Source organism: Carcharodon carcharias, chromosome 2, assembly GCF_017639515.1.
Source record: "Carcharodon carcharias isolate sCarCar2 chromosome 2, sCarCar2.pri, whole genome shotgun sequence".
Lineage (NCBI taxonomy): Eukaryota > Metazoa > Chordata > Chondrichthyes > Lamniformes > Lamnidae > Carcharodon > Carcharodon carcharias.
In genome coordinates this window covers 226,614,896-226,634,240 of record NC_054468.1, presented here as the reverse complement: position 1 = coordinate 226,634,240, position 19,345 = coordinate 226,614,896, and the positions used below count along the sequence as shown (strand labels likewise).

The following is a 19,345-nucleotide window of genomic DNA, read 5'->3' as shown; positions in this document are numbered from 1 at the left end:
TGCGGGAGTTGAGATTCAATGTTAAAGCTGGGTTGATAAGCTTTTCATTAGTCATAAAGAGATCATGGAACCAACGTGGGTGGGATAGAGTTAAGATACCGGTCATCCATAATCTCATGGAACAGGCTCGAGGGGCTGAATGGCCTCCTCCTGTTCCTATGTGACAGCAATAGAGCAGAGCCTAGCGCCTGGTCGTTGTCTCTCAGAGAGGAGGGAATTCCTCTCCACACCCCTTCAATTCAAATCCCCTCAAGACATTGGGTGGGATTTTCCATTCCTGCCCACCACTGGGATGGTCCGGTCTTGCCGAAAGCCAATGGAATTTTGGCTGGGCCACTGCAAACCCCCCGCCCCGGAGATCACACCCTGGCAGGGCTGGAAAATCCAAGCCTTTGACTGACACGATGGAGGTTGGATGAGGAAGGTTATTGGCCGCTCCTCAGTCTCTCCTTCCAGACCCCACCCAATCCCTTCCCCCATCAAACCATTTATTCAATTCGGGTTATTTTTCTGCCTTCGATAGGAAGCGTGTGGATGCCTTGTGAGGACTGGATGTGCCTACCATGCCCCCCTGTGGTGGGATAACCCACGGCCCACCGAAAAGGCTCCAGTCTCGGAAATATGGTGTGGTGCAACCTGCCCATTTATACCAAGGGGCCCACGTGACGGTACCAGCTTCCCCATCCCTGCAAAATTAAAAAGACCCCATTGTGACCTTTGCTTAAAGCCCCAAGAACTTATCCCCACCACCCCCCCCCCCCCACCCCCACCCCAGGAAGGGCAGAAAGGTCAGGCTCGGCCATAACGTGAAACAACCCAGGGTCGAATAGCTGATTGAAACTGAGGCTCGCAGGTGAAGCGTGGGTGAGGTGCCCAGCTTGACTCTCAGAGGATTGGGAGCTGTAGGTCTTTACTGGGTGGATGGGCTAATGTGGGTCATAATTACCCTCATCCAGGAGCAGGATCAATACCTTCCAGAAGAGAATGAGGGAGTTATGAAAGAACCTGCTCTCTGTGAGAGGAAATCACCCAGCAATAAGCCTTGCTCTGGCTCTACTGAGCTCATATACCACCTTGGGGTCGTGTCTCAGTCAAACCTTGCAGGAGAGGAGCTGGGGTGGGGTGGAATTGGGAAACAGGAGCATACTCAGGGGATCTGCCTCTCTTCTCCTTCGTTAAAGTTTATCTTTGCAGTTGGTTTAAACACAGGATCGCCAAGATCCAGACTTCCCACCACACATTTTAAATTTAAATTTTCTTTTACTGGATGCTGGCATCACTGAATTTGTTGCCCATCCCTAACTGAGCAGCTTGCTAGGTCATTTCAGAGTCAACCACGTTGCTGTGGGGTCTGGAGTCACGTGTAGGCCAGACCAGGTAAGGACAGCAGATTTCCTTCCTTAAAGGACATTAGTGAACCAGATGGGGTCTTCCGCCAATCAATGATAGTTTGATAAAAGCAAAATACTGCAGATGCTGGAAATCTAGAACAAAAACAAAAATACCTGGAAAAACTCAGCAGGTCTGACAGCATCTGCGGAGAGGGATACAGTTGACGTTTCGAGTCTGTATGACCCTTCATCAGAACTAAGACATATAGAAATGAAATGAAATATAAGTTGGTAGAGGGGGGTGGGACAGGTAGAGCTGGATAGAGGGCCAGTGATAGATGGAGGCCAAGAAGAGACTGCCAAAGATGTCATAGACAAAAGGACAAAGGGGTGTTGATGGTGGTGATATTATCTAAGGAATGTGCTAATGGGGACATTAAGGGTAGCAAGCTAGTGGCAGATGGCCCTAGTGGGGGTGGGGTGGGGAGAAGGGATCAAAATGGGCTAAAAGGTGGAGATGAAATAATAGATCGAAATAAATTTTAAAATAGGTGGGAAAAGAAAAATATATTTGTAAAAAAAGATTATAAATTATTGGAAAAAGGGGGTGGGGATGGAGGAGAGAGTTCATGAACTGAAATTGTTGAATTCAATTTAAGGTCCAGAAGGCTGTAAAGTGCCTAGTCAGAAGATGAGGTGCTGTTCCTCCAGTTTGCATTGAGCTTCACTGGAATGATTGTTTCATGGTCACCATTACTGGACTAGCTTTTTATTCCAGATTTATTAATTGAATTTAAACTCCACCAGCTGCCATGGTGGGATTTGAACCCATGTCCCCAGAGCATTAGTCTGGAGCTCTGGTCTAAAGGCATTACCAGTCCACCACCGTCTCCCAGGAAGCCCTTACCACAGCAGCCAGAGATGGGACAATTTCAAAGTTTGTTTGTTCTGTCACTTTTCTCCTGGACACAAGACTCTCCAAACAGGCAGCTTTTCACAAATGTGCCGTGCCAGTGGGTGCCAACCTGCTATTCCACCACAGTCACATCACCCACAAGTCCAATCTCTCCACACACTCAAATATGTTTCGGGGAGACAGGTCACTCACCCCAGTGCCTGGGACTAAACGCAGAGCCTCTTGACCTGCTGAGTATTAATACAGCAGCAAGCAGGGTTATCCCAGACATGACAAGCATAAGAGATGGGAGCAGGAGGAGACCATATGGCCCTCAAGTCTGCTCCATCATGCAATATGATCCGGGCTGATCTTCTGCCTCAGCTCCCACTTAGTTACTCCTAAGCCTCGATTCCCTGACAGACACAACCCTCTGGGGTAAAGAATTGCAAAGATGCACAACTTTTTAGTGGAGAAGTTTCTCCCCATCTCAGTCCTAATTGATCAGCCCTTTATCCTGAGACTGTGCCCCCTGTGTTTTAGACTCCCCAGCCAGGGGGAACAATCTCTCAGCACCCACCCTATCAAACCTTTCAAACCCACAACCACTACCACCTAGAAGGACAAGGGCAGCACGTAGATGGGAACACCACCAGCTGGAAGTTCCCCTCCAAGTCACTCACCATTCCGACTTGGAATTATATTGCTGTTCCTTCACTGTCACAGGGTCAAAATCCTGGAACTCCCTCCCTAACAGCGCTGTAGGCTGCAGCGGTTCAAGAAGGCAGCTCACCACCACCTTCTCAAGGGCAACTAGGGATGAACAATAAATGCTGGCCCAGCCAGCGATGACCACATCCCCTGAATGAATTTTAAAAACCCCATCAGAATCTTGCTTCAATAAGATAAACTCTTCAATAAGGCAGCTCTTGGGCTTGAATCTAATCACAGAATGCGTACAGCACAGGAGGCCATTTGACCCATTACATCTGTGCCAGCCCACTGAAAGAACAATTCACGTAATCCCACTCCCCATAACGTTTCATTTATTTCTCTTCGGATAATGATCCAGATCCCGTTTGAAAGCCATGATTGAACCTGCCTCCTCCGACACTCTCAGGCAGTGCGTTCCAGATCCTAACCACTCGCTGCGTAAAAAAGCTTTTCCTCATGTCGCCTTCGACTCTTTTGCCAGCCACCTTAAATCTTGTGTCCTTTGGTTCTCGACTCTTCTGTCAACGGGAACAGTTTCTCTCTAGCTACTTTGTCCAGACCCCACATGATTTTTGAATGCCTCTTTCCAGTCTCCTCTCAACCTTCTCTAAGGCCCAGCTTCTCCAACCTATCAAAGTAACTAAGTCCCTCATCCCTGGAACTATTTTTGTAAACCTTTTCTGCACCCGCTCTAATGCCTTCACACCCTTCCTAAAGTGCAGAGCCCAGAACTGGATACAATACTCCAGCTAGGGCTGAACCAATGTCTTATATTAAATGTGGATTTAAAGTTTAAGGCAAGTGGGCTGATAGCGACAGCCTGTTGCATCTAGTGTGATTTGCCCTTCTCTGTTTTAATAACTCTCCTGACAGAAAACACTCCCCCTTTGCCATGTAGATTTACAGGAGGAAAAAGGTCTTTCTTATAACATCAATCACCACAAATTAGCCAGAACTTAATTTTCTCTGTGTTTCTGATTGAAGTTCACTCAGCACACAAACTCAAAAATAAATGAGAACCATATAAGGAATTTGGTTTACGAGTTCCACCCACTCAAACTCATATTGAGGAATTTTCTCGGATTCAGCATGTTTCAGTAAACCTGTCAAACAACAAAAGGCTCCTAAAAAAGAAACTCAGCACCTTTGTTGATAGTTTGAAGCGGGAAGCTGAACCACAAACTTCGATTTCTTACCCTTTCTGCAGCTAGTCCTCCGCAGTTTAAGCCCTCTCTGTATGTGTGCAGGCTATGTCACCAGGGCAACTAAACACAAGTGAAACTCAATGCAGCAGGTGATTTTCCACGCAAACTCTTATCAGCCGACTCTTGTCTCCCTGGAGCACTGCGATGCCTTTTCAAGGCCAGCAAATTCTCTACCAAATTCAGACAGGAGAGATAAACATTGGCATTGATTTTCAGTTTGTTTTGCTGCAATCCAGAAAGTGATGCCTCAGAGGGCGGTCGAAGCAGATTCAATAGTGAAAGAGATTTGGGGACATAATTGCAAAGGAAAGATTTGTGGAACTGTGTGAAAGGAGTAGAGGAAATGGGACTAAGTGGAATAGTTCTTCCTGAGAGCCAGCACAGGTATAGTGAGCCGAATGGCCTTCTTCTGCACTATACGGTACAATTCTGTGAAAGGCAAGTTACTTTCTGGTGGGATGCTGTTGGTCCTTCTTATCCCGATGGTGTTGATTCCTTGCTAGGCTTTGGTTCCTCAGTAATGGGGTACCTTCAGTATTATTTCATCCATTCCACAGTTATGATCATGCACAGACATGTCTCACAGTACAGCCTGGCCCCCAGTCAACTCTGCTATTGGACCAAGGCCCTGTCTGCCAAGACCATGTGATAGTCGGCATGCAATCATCGCCCCTTGTTAAAAAACAATTGTGCACAGGGCTCTTCCACTCATCAAGATTAAGTTTGGGACCTAGAATCTCAGGGCCCTCATGAACAATCCCAACAATGACACATCTGAATGCTGCATCACCAACATAGCTCGGGAACTCAGGCACCTCGACATCAATATTGAGACACATGCTGGAGAGAAGGCTTCTCAACACATCGAGAGGCTTCACCTGGGGTGTGCGGAGGTGAAGTCAAGTCATTGGAGGGAGTGCACAAACCTCCAAGCAATCCACTTACCCAACCTTTCAAGCACCATTTGCCCCGCATGTTGCCAAGTCTGTAGATCTTACATTGGGCTTATTCGCCATCTCAGAATGCACCAAAGTGGAGTGGAAGCAAGTCATCCTCAATCCTGTGGCCATGGAGGATGGCATGATTGAAATTTTCAACCTCACCACCCACTGCAATTTGAATTGCCTTTGGCGGGGACCACTGGATGCTGTTCAGGAGTGGGAATCCCAACCGGGTATTCCATCTTGAATACGGCTGCTGATCCTCCTGGATTGTCTGGGGGGTGGGGTGGGGGCCTCTTGGAATAGGGTATAGATCAAGGGAGATCTTTGCACTTCAGATTTTCCACTGGATAGCAAGCTAGGATGTGCTGGTCTGCATGGCCTTGGGGAGATCTTTGCACTTCAGATTTTCCACTGGATAGCAAGCTAGGATGTGCTGGTCTGCATGGCCTTGTTCTGGACCTTGTGTTGGTGGTGTTGGATGGCTATTTGGAGAGGCGTTGTAACCTGATTGCTGGTGTTTCTTCCTGCTTAACCTCTCAAGAATTCATTGCCTTCCTGCTGGGTCTCAGTTGCTTGTGCACCAGGTGTCCCCCAGCACATTATTTACAGGTGAGACGTGAACCCTCCTTGGCTATGGAGGGAAGTAATTCAAACAAGTGCAACCACCTTTTCACCCAAAGGTCATTCTAACAAGGGCAGGAGCCCTGGTGGATTTCTCCCTTCCCGTCTATAATGATTTCATAAGTGTAGCGTCAGCCATGACACACTGGTTAGCACACTCAGCTCTAAATCAAGTGGAGTTCAAACCCCACTCCAGGGCCTGAGCAGAAATATCTAGCCCAATGTGCCAGTGCAGTATAAAGGGAGTGCTACATTGTTGGAGGTGACAGCTCTTAGATGAGACATTAATTCGAGGCCCCTGCCTGTTCTCTCAGGTGGATGTAAAATGATTCTTTGATACTATTTCCAAGTTATCCCTCACTTAGCATCACTAAAACAGATTACCTGGTCATTATCACATTGCTGTCCATGGGAGATTGCAGTGTTTCCAATGAGTATATTTCAAAAAGTACTTCAATAGCTGGAAAGCGTATTGAGCATCACAGGGTCGTGAAATGCGCTATATAATTGCAAGTCTTTCTTTCGTAGCTGAGACTGGATAATTCCAAGACTGGGGAAGCTGTCTGGCCATTAGTTTCACGGCTCAGCTACCCACTCAAAAATCTTGCAAAGTTTTCCTCTAAGTGTATATCTAATTCCCTTTTGAAAGTTGCAAATGAATCTGCTTCCACCATTTTGCCAGGCAGTGCAAACCGGAGAGGGAATAAGAAATAAATGGGAGAATAAATAAAGAAAACAAAAACTTTACATGGCATTTTTATTAAACATGAGCAGACATCCACAAAACGTTTGGGGTGAAATTAGTATCTTTATTGCAAAAGTCTCTTTCAATCCCCATCCCAATCTTCTCACGTCATTCCCAACCCCATTTCTTTTATCCCCCTCATATCACTCCCAACCACTCCCTTACCATCCCCACGCCACCCAGCCCCAATCAATATAGCCTGAACAGAATAAACCGCAAATTATTATTAGAAATTAACATTTCATTTGAAAGCAACCTAAGCCCCAACCCAGCTGCCCAGTGGATTAGAAAGATCCTGTGGTGCTGCTCAGGGAGGTTTTTCTAGCCTCCTGTCAACATGCCACATCTTAACACCAGTTGTGGCAGGACCTGGTCATTCAGCTGAATGCGGTCTGAGAGACCATGAGGTGTTCAAATTGGCTGGCAAATATTCATTTATAACGGTCAAGCCACTGCATAGAAACTCGTGGCACCTGAAGCAGTTTTGTTATTTTAATATTCACTTTTATCGTAGATACATGGCGCGTCGGGTCAAAACAAATAGCAGAAAGTGATCATAAATGATGAATGGTTAGGCAACTTAGTGACTTCGTTGATGGAATTCTACACGGATCTGTTCAGTGTCCTCTAACACTCTCACTATTCACAAATTACAGAGGCTATACATCAAAGCAGCAGGCCATTCAGCCCACCTGCATTTATACAAGCCTCCTCTTCATCTAACCCCATCAGCAAAACCTTTTGTTCCTGTTGTTTATCTACCTTCCCTTTCGAAACATCTACACTATTCACCTCAGCCACTCCTGGTAGTAGCGATTTCCACATTCTCACCACTCTCTAGGTAAAGAACTTTCACCTGAATTCCCCATTGGATTTACTGGTTGACTTTCATATTTCCAACCCTTAAATTTGGACTCCTTCGCAAGTTAATGCATCTTCTCTACATCTATCCTCTAAATCCACCTTCACATTCTTAAAGGCCTCTATCAGGTCTCCCCTCAGTTTCCTATTTACCAGAGAAAAAAAAGCCCCAGCTTGTTCAGTTTTTTCCAAAAGGTATAAGCTCATAGATTTGATATTCACAAGACCCTTGCGAGTCTTTTTTTTTGCACTTTCTCCAGCACCTCAATATCCTTTTTATAGTATGGAAACCAGAGCTGGGTTGACAGCGCTCCAAAATACGGCAAGTTTTGTAATACTTCCGGAAACCTTGGGTGATATCAGTGAGCTGGGGGAGGGGGGGTGTGGTAGAACTTCAGCGGACGGGTTTTCATCTTCAGGTGAAATGGTCCCAGTATTGCATCCTCTCCCCTATAACTATAGTTTCTGATCAATCTATGCTGCAAGTTGTCAATTCCTTTTTGTAATCAAGCATACAAAACTGCTTGCTTGCAATGCAAAGACTGATGATTCCCTCCTTACTCTTTGACTTGTAAAATCTAAAATACAGTTTGCTTTTCTTGTTTTGCTTTAGCTGCCAGTTCTCAAAGTGAGAGAGCCATGTGTTTAAAAAGGGAAAATTTGCAGACCTACAGGGAATGAGTAGTGCAGTGGGACTAATCAGATAGCTCTCTCAGAAAGCCAACACAAACACAATGTGCTGAATGATCTCCTACACTGTAGGATTCTAGGACTTGGGAAACCCTTTAGTGCCTTTCCATTGAGCTTATACTCTCATTGCTTCTTCTTTCTGCCAAAACATGTTATGCAGTAAATATCCATATCAAAATTAATCTACATTAAATTGCAAAGTGTAATACATAGTGTAACATTCATTTTTTTAATGTATACATTATTAATACATACCAGCAATTGGCTGATTGAATCAAACAGCGTGTTCCTACGATTGTTCAGAATAGGCAGTGTACAGGCTGTAATCAAACAGCCCGGGCTCACAAAACCCAAAATAAAATGTCTGTTAGATGTGATTCCATGATTGGGCAGCACTTGCTGAACAATCCTGAGTGTGCTAATAGCTACAATAACAGCCAACGTAGGATAAGCAGTCATGTTTGGAACGTGGCTCATTTATGCTAGAAGCGACAAACATTCATATGCAGGGTCCCAATCTCTGCAAACAAAAGGAATATGTTCAAGCCTTGTGCCTTTTTAAAATGATTCGGGAGCTTGATGAGGCTATAGTCCCCTTGCCCCGTTGCTTTCTCCATGGCAACACCTCAGCCAGGGTCGACATCCCATCAATCAACAACCTTTTCTCCTGTTGTATAATTTGTTTTTACTGTTTGAAATTTGGCATCCTTGCATTTGCCCTGTGTACAAGATGAAAATCTTCAGCAATATTACTCATATTAGTTTCAAATTTCTCCTGTTATTGCTCATGGTAAGCCATAGGATACCATGTAAAGACCAGAATATTGTACCACATGGAACAATAATGCAGTGCTCCATGATCAAAGTCCCTTTAAGACCATGAAGCCTAACTGCAGTTTAGGAGAATATAAATATGCAGAGAATCAGAAATAAGAGAAAATACTGGAAACACACAGTAGAACAGGCATCATCCAGGATGAGAAAAGGCTAGATTGTGATGTTTTGGTTACACATTCTACATGCCAGTATGCCAGCAACGACCTCCCTAATGTTAAGTTACATTAAAGGCACCATATAAATGTAAGTTGTTGTTTGACCCACATGCTGCATCTGGTGATGGTTTCGTCTCATGCACTGGGTGCGGACACAGGGAACCAAAGATAAAACTCAAAAAGGAGAGTCAAACACATTTAATTTTAATGCTTCATTATGCAATAACCTGATATGAGCCTGCAGCATACAGACAGCAAGAACAGACAAGAAACAAACCAGCGGGAGCAGTGCTGCATGGATCAGACCCCATCCCCTGCCTGTGCTGCATCTAGCAAGCAGACTGGCGATCATTCCCTCACCTCATGTCTAACTTGCAAGCACCATGCTTCAGTTTGAGCAGCTAAACCTCTCATTGGGCTGTCCGAGTTTAAGGTTAGCCATGCTCAGTTTGCCAGGTGACCTCCATTCCAACTTCAGGATCGTTTGTAATTGGACAACTCTCCCAACTCAAAGGACCACCTTACAGAAAATTAAAATAAAATTGCTATTCACACTGCACTTTTGATATAAAATAGGTGGCACATTTGAAAGATACTATACATATCCGTGCAGATAGGTACACACACACACATACACACATGCTCACTCACAATCTCCAGGGCAGAGTAAGTAATTGGGACTCTTCCACAATTGCACTTGCATGAATTGTAAACACAGTAATGTGCAATAAAACTTGGATTTCACTGGTACACCAACAGCATGTATCGGCTGCCGAAGCTCAGTAAAGCATTATGGTGAATGGAGTGAGAGAAAATTAGGATGTCTGGCCCCAGCAATCACCGGATTCATTCAGCCCTTTCCCTGTTGGATGCCAACGAACACCAGCGGGTGATGAGCCAGCCTGCTCGTGGGGCTCACCCCTCTCCTGTACCCTGACGCGTCCCGCAGGAGTCACACAAACTCCCGTTTGTGGGGGTGAGTGGCAGGAAGAGGTGGAGGAAAGAAAAGCAGAGGGCGAGGCACCTTCTCACTTCCACACAAAGTGACTTCCACCTTTAGCACGATCAAGGATACTGTTAGCGAGGCTTTGCTGGGAAAGCCGCTATAACACAGAAAAGACATTTTAAAACAAGACAGTCTTTTTTTTAAAAAAAAAACTGTCCTTCCACTTGTTGGGAGTTTAAATCATTTCAATCAGGGATCTCACAATTTTGATTTCTTTACCACCCCCACCAGAATCTTTTCATTAAGGCAGCAGCCATCTACTTAAATGACACAGTCAGTTAAACCCATAATTAGTACTTGGTAAGTTACCTGACAAAGGACAAGGATTTTGGTGGTGGTCTGAGAACTGGTGGGGTTTACGAGAATCCTTCACTGATTGCTCAAGATGGTTTCTTTCTCCTTCCCACCCCCAAACCCAGTCACAGCATGGGAACCCTCACCACGCAGTGTTGGAGCACTGTGCTTCCACAATTCAACTGGGGCAAGGCCTGCATGGCTGCGGCCAACGTGAATCAGGACAAGCCAAGGAAGCCAGCGGAGGTTCCATTCAGCGCCAGCTCTTATCCTTGGGCCACGTGGTTGGGCTGCTGCTCTACATTGGCTGGTCAACAGCAGCAAAGCAGCCACACTAGAGGCTACAATTAGGTCGGGATGTGGTCTGACAGAAGCGGCAGTTCCCCAGTTGGCTCCCATTCTGGGACCACTGGACATGGAGCTCTGTGGAACGTTTTAAAGCGCAATGATGGGAGTCCGACAGCACCTTCCAAACGGGGGCTTCCAAAGTTCGAATGAATGGTGGTTTCAACCCGAGTGAAGATCTCCGCAATTAGCAATATAAAATATTCCAAACCGTCCGGTGCTACTTCACTTTCCTGTCATAAATTTGCCTCGAATTTCCCTGGAAGCCGCTGCCAACACGTTGTGCGTTATGGCTGTTATCAGAGACCTACGCGGCATCTCCCCTAGGTGCCACACATCCTCCCACAGCAGCAGATTTCACCCACCAACCACTCCAAAATAAAATCAAGGAGGACCATTGCCAAGTACACCAGCCAGTTAAACACAACAATCAACCATTATACAACTGATTCATCCCACTCTTGCAAAACACACTCAAGTTTGAGAACAGTAGTTGCTTTTCTGGGTGCAATGCTGACCAGACAGGTGAAGATGAGCACAGCAACAGCAGTAATAATCGGTGGGAACTGCTCCGTTCTTCACAAAAGTGGCTTCCAGAACGTCCACTGAGAAGTATTAAGTACAAAAGGGCAGATCCAGAGAACAATGTCCATAATAAAGGAGCACCATGCTGCAATTTCCTAATCAACTGCTATTGTGAATTGGCATTTGCATGGTGTTATACACAGACTTCCCACCTGTTCTTTCAGGAGGTGGATGCTCTTGGGACATCTTGATTATCTGCCAAATTTAGTTTTTGGCTGAAATAAATGATGGGTTAAGGATGAATATAACCAAGAATTCAATGCTTCACATTCACCTTCCCCAGCCATCCCTCCCCCATCTTTGATGTCTATATATGAATGTAGAGTTCTTCCTGGTTTTTGTATTGGTCTTTGGTAACCATTTGATATCATGTCATGTGCTTAAGAGGAGCCAATAAGAGTAGGCCATTCATCCCTTGAACCTGGTCCACCACACGGATCTTAACTCCATTAAGATCCCAGGGCCATACAAATGGAAGCAGCAATACAGCTGTGATTCCAGGATTTGCTTTCTCCGTTAATATTGGGTCTAATGATTATCCAGCATGATGACAAAGTGTATAACTCAACCATATCCCATTCCCACCCCCCCTGCCCCTCCCAGTCTGGTTCAGCTTCCAGGTCTTCAGCTTAGTCCCCATTCTGCAGTCTCCCCTCTTCAGACTTGATCCAATGTCCACCATCTTAAACGTCCCCCTGACCCATCTCTGCAGTCTGAATTCTAGCACTCCGATTCAAATCTGCAACAAGGTTCCCATTGAGCTGATCTAGCTGCATTACAGAATTACAGAGCAGGGTTGGGGAGCAGATTGCCTGCTCACGTTAACCTGGAATATCACACAGCAGAGAGGAAAAGAGAAAAAAAGTAAACACCGCTAAAAGAGGGGGGGAAAAAGCTGACATCAGGAAAAGATACTTTTTTTGGGGAGGGAAGCCTGACCAATGTTTATCCCGTAAGACCATAAGACATAGGAGCAGAAATTAGGCCATTCGGCCCATCGAGTCTGCTCCGCCATTCAATCATGGCTGATAAAGTTTCTCAACCTCATTCTCCCACCTTCTCTCCGTAATCTTTGATCCCCTTACCAATCAAGAACCTATCTATCTCGGTCTTAAATACACTCAATGACCTGGCCTCCAAAGCTTTCTGTGGCAATGAATTCCATAGATTCACCACTCTGTGGCTAAAGAAGTTTCTCCTCACCTCTTTTCTAAAAGGTCTTCCCTTTACTCTGAGGCTGTGCCCTCGGGTCCTAGTAAACAGCACAGATTACCTGGGGTCATCATCACACAGCTGTTTGTGGGATCTAGCTTACAACAGCAACTGCCCTTTAAGAAGTGTTAAAGCTCTGAAAATACTCTGGGACATCCTGAGGTCACGAAAGGTGCTATAGAAAGGCAAGCTTTTCTTTCCCCTACACTGGGCACCATCTTGTTCATTTCTGCTGCATTGTAACTCAAAACAGCTCAACACACATGCTGAAGGATACATCGAAGAGCTCAGCTCCTCCAACTGCAGGAGAGAAAAGGAAAACAAATATCTGATCATAGGACTTGGAACTACTACACCCTGACTGGCTAAACCCTGCAAAGTTCTCAGTGCACAAGCAAAATGTGACCTCTTCAGTACATGCAGCAGGGACCGGGCGATTTCCCAGCGCAGTCTGAGCACAGGTAGGAATCTCAAAGCACAAAACACAAACATGGTTGTGATTGAGACAGCAGCTGAAATTGTGGCTGGACAAGACTGGAGGTTTGTCTTTTTATAAAAATTAATTCTTTGATTGTGGGCACTACTGGTAACAATTGGTATTTATTGCCCATCCCTAGTCACCCTGAGAAGGTGGCGGTAATGGTGAGCCACAATCTTCAACCACTGCACTGTGAGGGTTTGACACAAGTGAGTGGTTTGCTAGGACACTTCCGAGGGCAGATGAGAGTCAATTGCATGGCTGTGGGACTGCAGTCACATATAGGCCCAGACTAGATCAGGACGGGAGGTTTCTTTCCCCAGTAATGAACCAATTGGGTTTTTACCCTAATTATCTACACTGTACTAGAAAAACTGGGAAGTGGATGAAGTGAACAACTCAGGCAGCACCCCTCCTATGGTGCATAGGGAAAAGTGCCCTGTGAGATTTATCTCCTTCCCTAGTTCAAGGACACCAGTGCCAATTGTAGCAATCCAATCGCTGAGATCAATTAGCCCTATTAAACCTGTGACCTTGCAGGGTTTGGTGATTCAGGCACTCATTGGATCAATCAGCCAATCCACTAGGAGAGTGTGGCAACAGGGGCTCTCTTTCTTTTCATCCCTCTCCTTGCTCCCGCTTGACCCTAACATTTCAAACCCAGCAGAGTTGGCCACTTTTGAGTGTGACTTACGTTGGTTAGCAATTTGTCCAGGTGCATGTCCCGAGCTATGTTCCTCTGTTCCTCCACGGGCTCGTCGAGGTCACTGTAAAGGTCAAAGTGCAGGCGAGCTAGCTTCTCCTGCATCTCACGCACGTGCTCCATCTGCTCGATGGAACACTCGTTGCCTGCGACAACAGAGAAAACAAACAAGCCCCCAAGAGTCAAGAGACGTGGAGTGCAACGATTAGAAAGACAAAAAACATTGGAAGCTGGGAACAGGGTGATGAGTGGGGCCAAATTAATTAATTGTGAATGATGAACAAGAGTGATCCTAGCATTAATCCCTGTGGAACAATGGTTCCCAACTTCTGCAAGTTAAACCAATTTCCTTTAACCCTTACCTCTGTCTTCGTTACTTTTTGCTATCCATTTTGCTACTTGTTTCTCGAAAGTTCCTTAGCCAGGAACCTATAATGCGTACCGTATCGAAGGCCTTTTGAAAATCCAAGTATATTACATCTGCTGTTCAGCCACAATGCCTGTACTTCCAGGATTCATCCAGAGACCTAGCTGGAAAATCACTGTGTGTGTGGATGCTGGAGGGAAACTGGAGTGGCCTTAATGGTGTCTCACCAGCAAATAGACTACTGTCATTCACTGTCAAGACTCACAGATGAAGCGTATGAGGGGCCACACCCTGATACAAACCAAGGAGTAGTGAGGGAGAAATCTCCATAAAGGTAGGATGGGGTATTTTGGACATACTATTACACACAAATACAATCTTCTGATCAGGTGTAGTGCCTTTCCAGCTGGGTTCTTGCTGAACAGAGCTCAACTCCACTTGGGAGGTAATAACTTTCAGCGCTGGGAAGAACAAGCCAAGTTAAAAATCAAGTAGTGAAACCCAGCTTTGTGCTTTGAAGGAGAATCTTGTAAACTCACAAAAAAACCTTTTACCAAATGCTTGAAGCTTTCCAGAGTGGAAGTCGGTTAGAAGGCTGAGCAACCCCCTCTCCATCTCCTTCACATCAGATACATCGGTGAGGAAGGAATGCTGAATAGGGGCCGACTGGGTGCTCTTTCCAGCTATAGTCTGTGGTTTGGGCTTCTCTTTAACTACCCTAAGGACAAAAGAGGGAAAGTGAGAATGAGAGCAAGCATAGATTAAAATCTGCAATTCTTAAAAGTGGAAAACTAGGGCTATAAGGTCAAGAGCACCGAATTGTGCTGTCAGATTGGCGAGATGTCAACTCGAATACTCCACTCTATTCAGATCCTAGTTTCAGGCCTGCTGCTACAGCGATTTGTCGACATACATACAAAAGAAGATAGAAAATTTTTCTTCATCTCTGAATCCTTTGCTAATCACTTTAATCATCTAATCTTTGGTTACCAACCCCTTCTCCCACTGGAAGCAGTTTCTCCTTATTCACTCTATCGAACACCTCTATGAAATCTCCTCTTAATCTTCTTTGCTGGAAGGAGAACAACCCAAGATTCTCCAGTCTCTCCAAATAAATGAAGTCCCTCATCCCTGGTACCATTCTAGTAAATCTTTTCTGCATTCTCTCCAAGGCCTTTACATCCTCCCTACATTACAGTGCTCAGAATTGAACACAACACTCTAAATGAGCCAAATTTCTTTTCTACCGTGTGTTTCTATGAATAAAGCCAAGGATCCACATGTGCTTTTTAATAGCTTTCTCAACTCGTCCTGCCACCTAAAGATTTGTGTACATACACCCCGAGATCGCTCTGTTCATGCACCCCCTTTAAAATTGCACCATTTTGTTCATATTCCCTTCCATTTTTACTACTAACGTTTATCCCTTCAAACCCCCATGTTAAACTTCACCTGCCATGAGTCTGCTCATGTCCTCAGTCTCCCCGCATCCTCCTCACTGTTTACTGTATTTCTGAGTTTTGTGTCGCCTGTAACCTTTGACATTATGCCAAACCAAGTTCATTAACATTTATCAAAAAGAGCAGTGCTCCTAGAGCCAAACCCTGGGTACACCACTTTATACTTCCCTCCAGCCTGAAGAACTATTCCATCATTACCGTCTGTTGTCTGTCCCCATGTCAACTGTGTATTCACACTGCCACCATTTCTGTAATCTTATGGGTTTTAACTTTGCTAGCAAGTCTATCATGTAGTATTTTGTCAAAAACCTTATGAAGTCCAGGCGCACAAAATCAACATCTCTACCGTAACAAACATTTTCCCTTAACAAATGGGTGCTGATTTTAATTTGTTCCGGATTACAATCTCTAAAAGCTCCCCATCATCAATGTTAGGCTGACTGGCCCATAGTTGCAGGGTTTATCCCCCTCCCTTTCTTAAACACTTGTGTCATTTTCAATCCTCTAGTCCACTGACACCAGTCTGACATCAAAGGAGGACTGGAAAATTGTGACCGGAGCCTCTACAGTTCTTTACTTCCTTCAGTAACCTAGGATGTATTCCATCAAGACCAGGTGACTTACCTATTTTGAGAACTACCAATCTTTTAAGTAGCTCCTCTTTACCTATTTTGATCCTAACCAATATCACTACCGCCTCCTCCTTTACTGCTACATTGGCAGCATCCATTTCTCTAGTGAAGTGAGATGGAAAATACTCATTTAGTACTTCTGCCTCAAAAAGAATATTCATCTCCTTTTGGGTCCCTAGTTGACCCAGCCCTTCCTTTGACTACTTTTCACTATTTCTAAGTTTATCAGCAGCTTTTGGATCTCCTTTTATGTCATCTGCTAAATTATTTGCATATTCTCTCTTTGCCCTTGTTATTCCCTTTTTTTAAGATCACCTCTGTACTCTCCGTATGGTTACGGTTCACACATCAAGTTAAATCTATTCCAACAAACTGCGTTATGCGAGTTACCTCGTGCTTTGCACTGGAATTAGTTTTAACACTGTACAGAGCTGACAACCACAGTGCAAACTATTATCTTAAGGAACCATATGGAAGGCTGCCACATAGTTTTAAAACCCACTGCTAGAAATATGGGATAAACACATACAGACACACACGCACATTTACAGACATACATACTTGCTTTCTCTATTATCCCAAATGAGACAAAATTGTATGAACAGTGAACAAAGTACCCCACATGATTTCTCCCCCTACCTAGCAAATGACATAATGTGAATCGTGGTGTCCCCTCTAAGCTGAGATCAGCTCATTTAAATATAGATCAAGGAATGAACTTGGGAGCTTCCTAGTTTGCATGTCACATTCCACACCACAGATATATTTACCCAGCGAGTTCCAGCATTGCAGTCCTTTGCATTAAAACAAATCAAGAATGCTATAAAACTTGGCCAAACACTAATGAATCCTGTAGGAACTTAAACACCATTAACCTTTATTGCTGGACTTCAGAAAGAGCAGTAATGGCTTATTTATGCCACATTTACACAGACACCCAATGCACAATGCAAGCTCAGTGTTTGAATCCATTTCTGCTAGCTTCTGTAGAATCACCCTGCTGAAGAAAAGATTGGGGCAGTGGGAATAGCTACTTATCCATGGTTCCACGTTCTTCTGCTACTTCTTGCATCACTTACCACCCCTGGCCTGTGGTAACAAATCAAAAAGAAACTGTCGTAAAAGTGATCACTGGATTAACAGATTAACCTGCAACCTGATGCAGGATAGAGACACGCCTGTGGGCAAGACAAGGGTTAACAAAACAGGAGGCAACAGCCAAGAAGGGAGAGGCAGGGATTCGGGCAACAGTCAAGTCGGAGTGGTAGGGATTCAAGTTAAGTACAATTGGCCCGATGCAGTCTCCAACACTAACTCTGAAGTGAAATGAGGTTTGGAAGGAGTGCCACCACTTTCCCAGCAAATGCGTGAGAGCCATAAACCTTACAATTATTGCTGAATCCTTCCTTTATCTGAGCTGCTTAAACTCTGGGGTCATTCCCCTCCCCCGCTCCATCTTCAACTGTCTCTGTCATAGTTACTTTCACATGTACAGGCTGACCCAAAACCTAGCCCAACCTCTGATCCTTTTGATCTTGGACAATGCGTGTCAATCAAACTATCAAAGCCAAGCCCAATCTAGTCCAGAGCAGAGGACAAGACTGATTCACTCCCCTACACCTCTCCCTTCCCAGCAGAAGTGGATGAAACTTCAAGCTGGTACAAAAAAAAGGGGGCTTTTAGTGAGAGAAGGATAAACAAATAGATGCGGAAGCTGATCAGGAATGGTGGACATTCGGACAAATATAAGTGACCGCAACATCAATTCAGAAATAGAAAGAGATTTTGAATTTGATTATATGGGGAGATTGCAAAAAATTGTAGCCCCTGGAACATCAAAGGTTCAGGGGATTTGTTGCAGATTTAAGCGTTTTGAAGGAAATCAATAGGGTAGATAGATAAAAACATTTTCCACTGCCAAAGTATTCTAGGATGAGGAGAATTAACCTTAAGATCAGAACCAGGTCATTCAGAACAGAAGTTAAGAAACAATTTTTCCAGCAAAGGGTGGTAGAAGTGTGGAACTCTCTCTCTCAACTAATAACTTTACATCTGCAATAAGATTTATGCCAGTGTAGTGTATTAAGAGATATTGAAACAGGTAGGACGCAAAGAGTTAGGACGCAGATCAGCAATGATGTCACTGAATGGCTGAAGAAGCTGAAGTTGCTGAATGATGCTGATGGGCAGATGCTGACAGGATGACTCCCATAAGCTTGCAGGGCTAAAGCAGGGAATGGGACTGAATGGATTGCATTGCAGAATGCTGGCATAGACTGTATGTGCCATAAAGACTTGATGACCCCCGTCGTGGGCGAATCTAGATCGAGAGAACACAGTTCCAAAATCAGAGGGCTCCCAGTTAACACAGAGATGATGAGAAACTTCTTCTCTCAGAGGGTTGTTAGTGTTTGGAAGTCTCTCTCACAGAAGAGGAGGAAGCTGGCTCATTGTATATACTCAAGGCTGAGTTAGACAGATTTTAGATTGACAAGGGAGTCGAGGGTTATGGGAGACAGGAAAATGGAGTAGAAGTCACATCAGATCAGCCATCATCTTATTGACTGGCGGAGCAGGCTCAAGGGCCTGATTGGCCTACTCCTGCTCCTAATTTTTATGTTTTTATAAATGGCCTCCTCCTGTTCCTATATTCCCCATTTGGCGTGAGGGCATTTTACGACTTAGCTGGGCTCTTTTTCAGAGAAATATTCAGTCCCTCATGGAAAAAAGTAAACTTGCAGGTTGCACCAGATTGTCTGTTACGTTCAAAGTCAGCACAGGGTGTTGTTTTATTTCTGAATCATAACTCCATCACCATTAACCTGCTTACAATTAGCGAGGTCAGTATATATCCCAATGTAAATATGAAGCTTTCTGTATGGCAGTTACCAAAAAGGGAAGTTCTCTGAGCCATTCACTCATTGGCTTGCTCGACTTCGTCCACACAGCTAACACCGTCCCAAAGAGTGATATTTCCAAAATGGAGCAACTATTGACTGCTGTGGCCTGTAATGTTGCCACATTGAAAACTGACCTTGGAGACAATTTATATCATGGGCACGACTTGCCAAGGGCTAGGGTGTAGTGTTACGAAGATACAGGAATTGTTGCACTGGGCACTGTACAAAATCTTGAGCTGACAGCTGCATGGTTAAACTCTACATTACCTGCAGGAGCAGAGCCTAGTGCCTAAAATGAGGGACTGAAATAGCCTAGCTTCAGGTTACTAATAACGCTTCAGCATCATAAACTCATAGTCCAGTTA

General features: G+C 44.7%; 2 protein-coding genes across 6 annotated transcripts in view; both read right to left on the bottom strand.

Annotated features, from left to right (window-relative positions):
• The window catches only part of LOC121288853 (epithelial cell-transforming sequence 2 oncogene-like), a 48,638-nt gene extending 41,358 nt beyond the window's left edge, over nucleotides 1–7,280 (bottom strand). The window contains exons 1-2 of the mRNA XM_041207646.1: nucleotides 7,148–7,280; nucleotides 3,982–4,043 (exon numbers count right to left, since the gene is read on the bottom strand). Coding sequence (XP_041063580.1) covers nucleotides 3,982–4,043; nucleotides 7,148–7,280 — 195 coding nt within the window. The remainder of the gene's footprint in view (nucleotides 1–3,981; nucleotides 4,044–7,147) is intronic.
• Nucleotides 6,451–19,345, bottom strand: part of ccdc28a (coiled-coil domain containing 28A) — a 29,489-nt gene continuing 16,594 nt past the window's right edge. The window contains exons 3-7 of one of the 5 annotated variants that reach the window (XM_041182758.1): nucleotides 14,528–14,706; nucleotides 13,613–13,767; nucleotides 12,718–12,740; nucleotides 11,381–11,443; nucleotides 6,451–8,725 (exon numbers count right to left, since the gene is read on the bottom strand). In XM_041182758.1, coding sequence (XP_041038692.1) covers nucleotides 11,389–11,443; nucleotides 12,718–12,740; nucleotides 13,613–13,767; nucleotides 14,528–14,706 — 412 coding nt within the window. In that variant the 3' untranslated portion in view covers nucleotides 6,451–8,725; nucleotides 11,381–11,388. Of the gene's footprint in view, nucleotides 8,726–9,181; nucleotides 11,444–12,717; nucleotides 12,741–13,612; nucleotides 13,768–14,527; nucleotides 14,707–19,345 lie in introns of those variants that run through there. The other 4 variants (XM_041182759.1, XM_041182757.1, XM_041182761.1 and 1 more) reach the window with 4 other exon arrangements.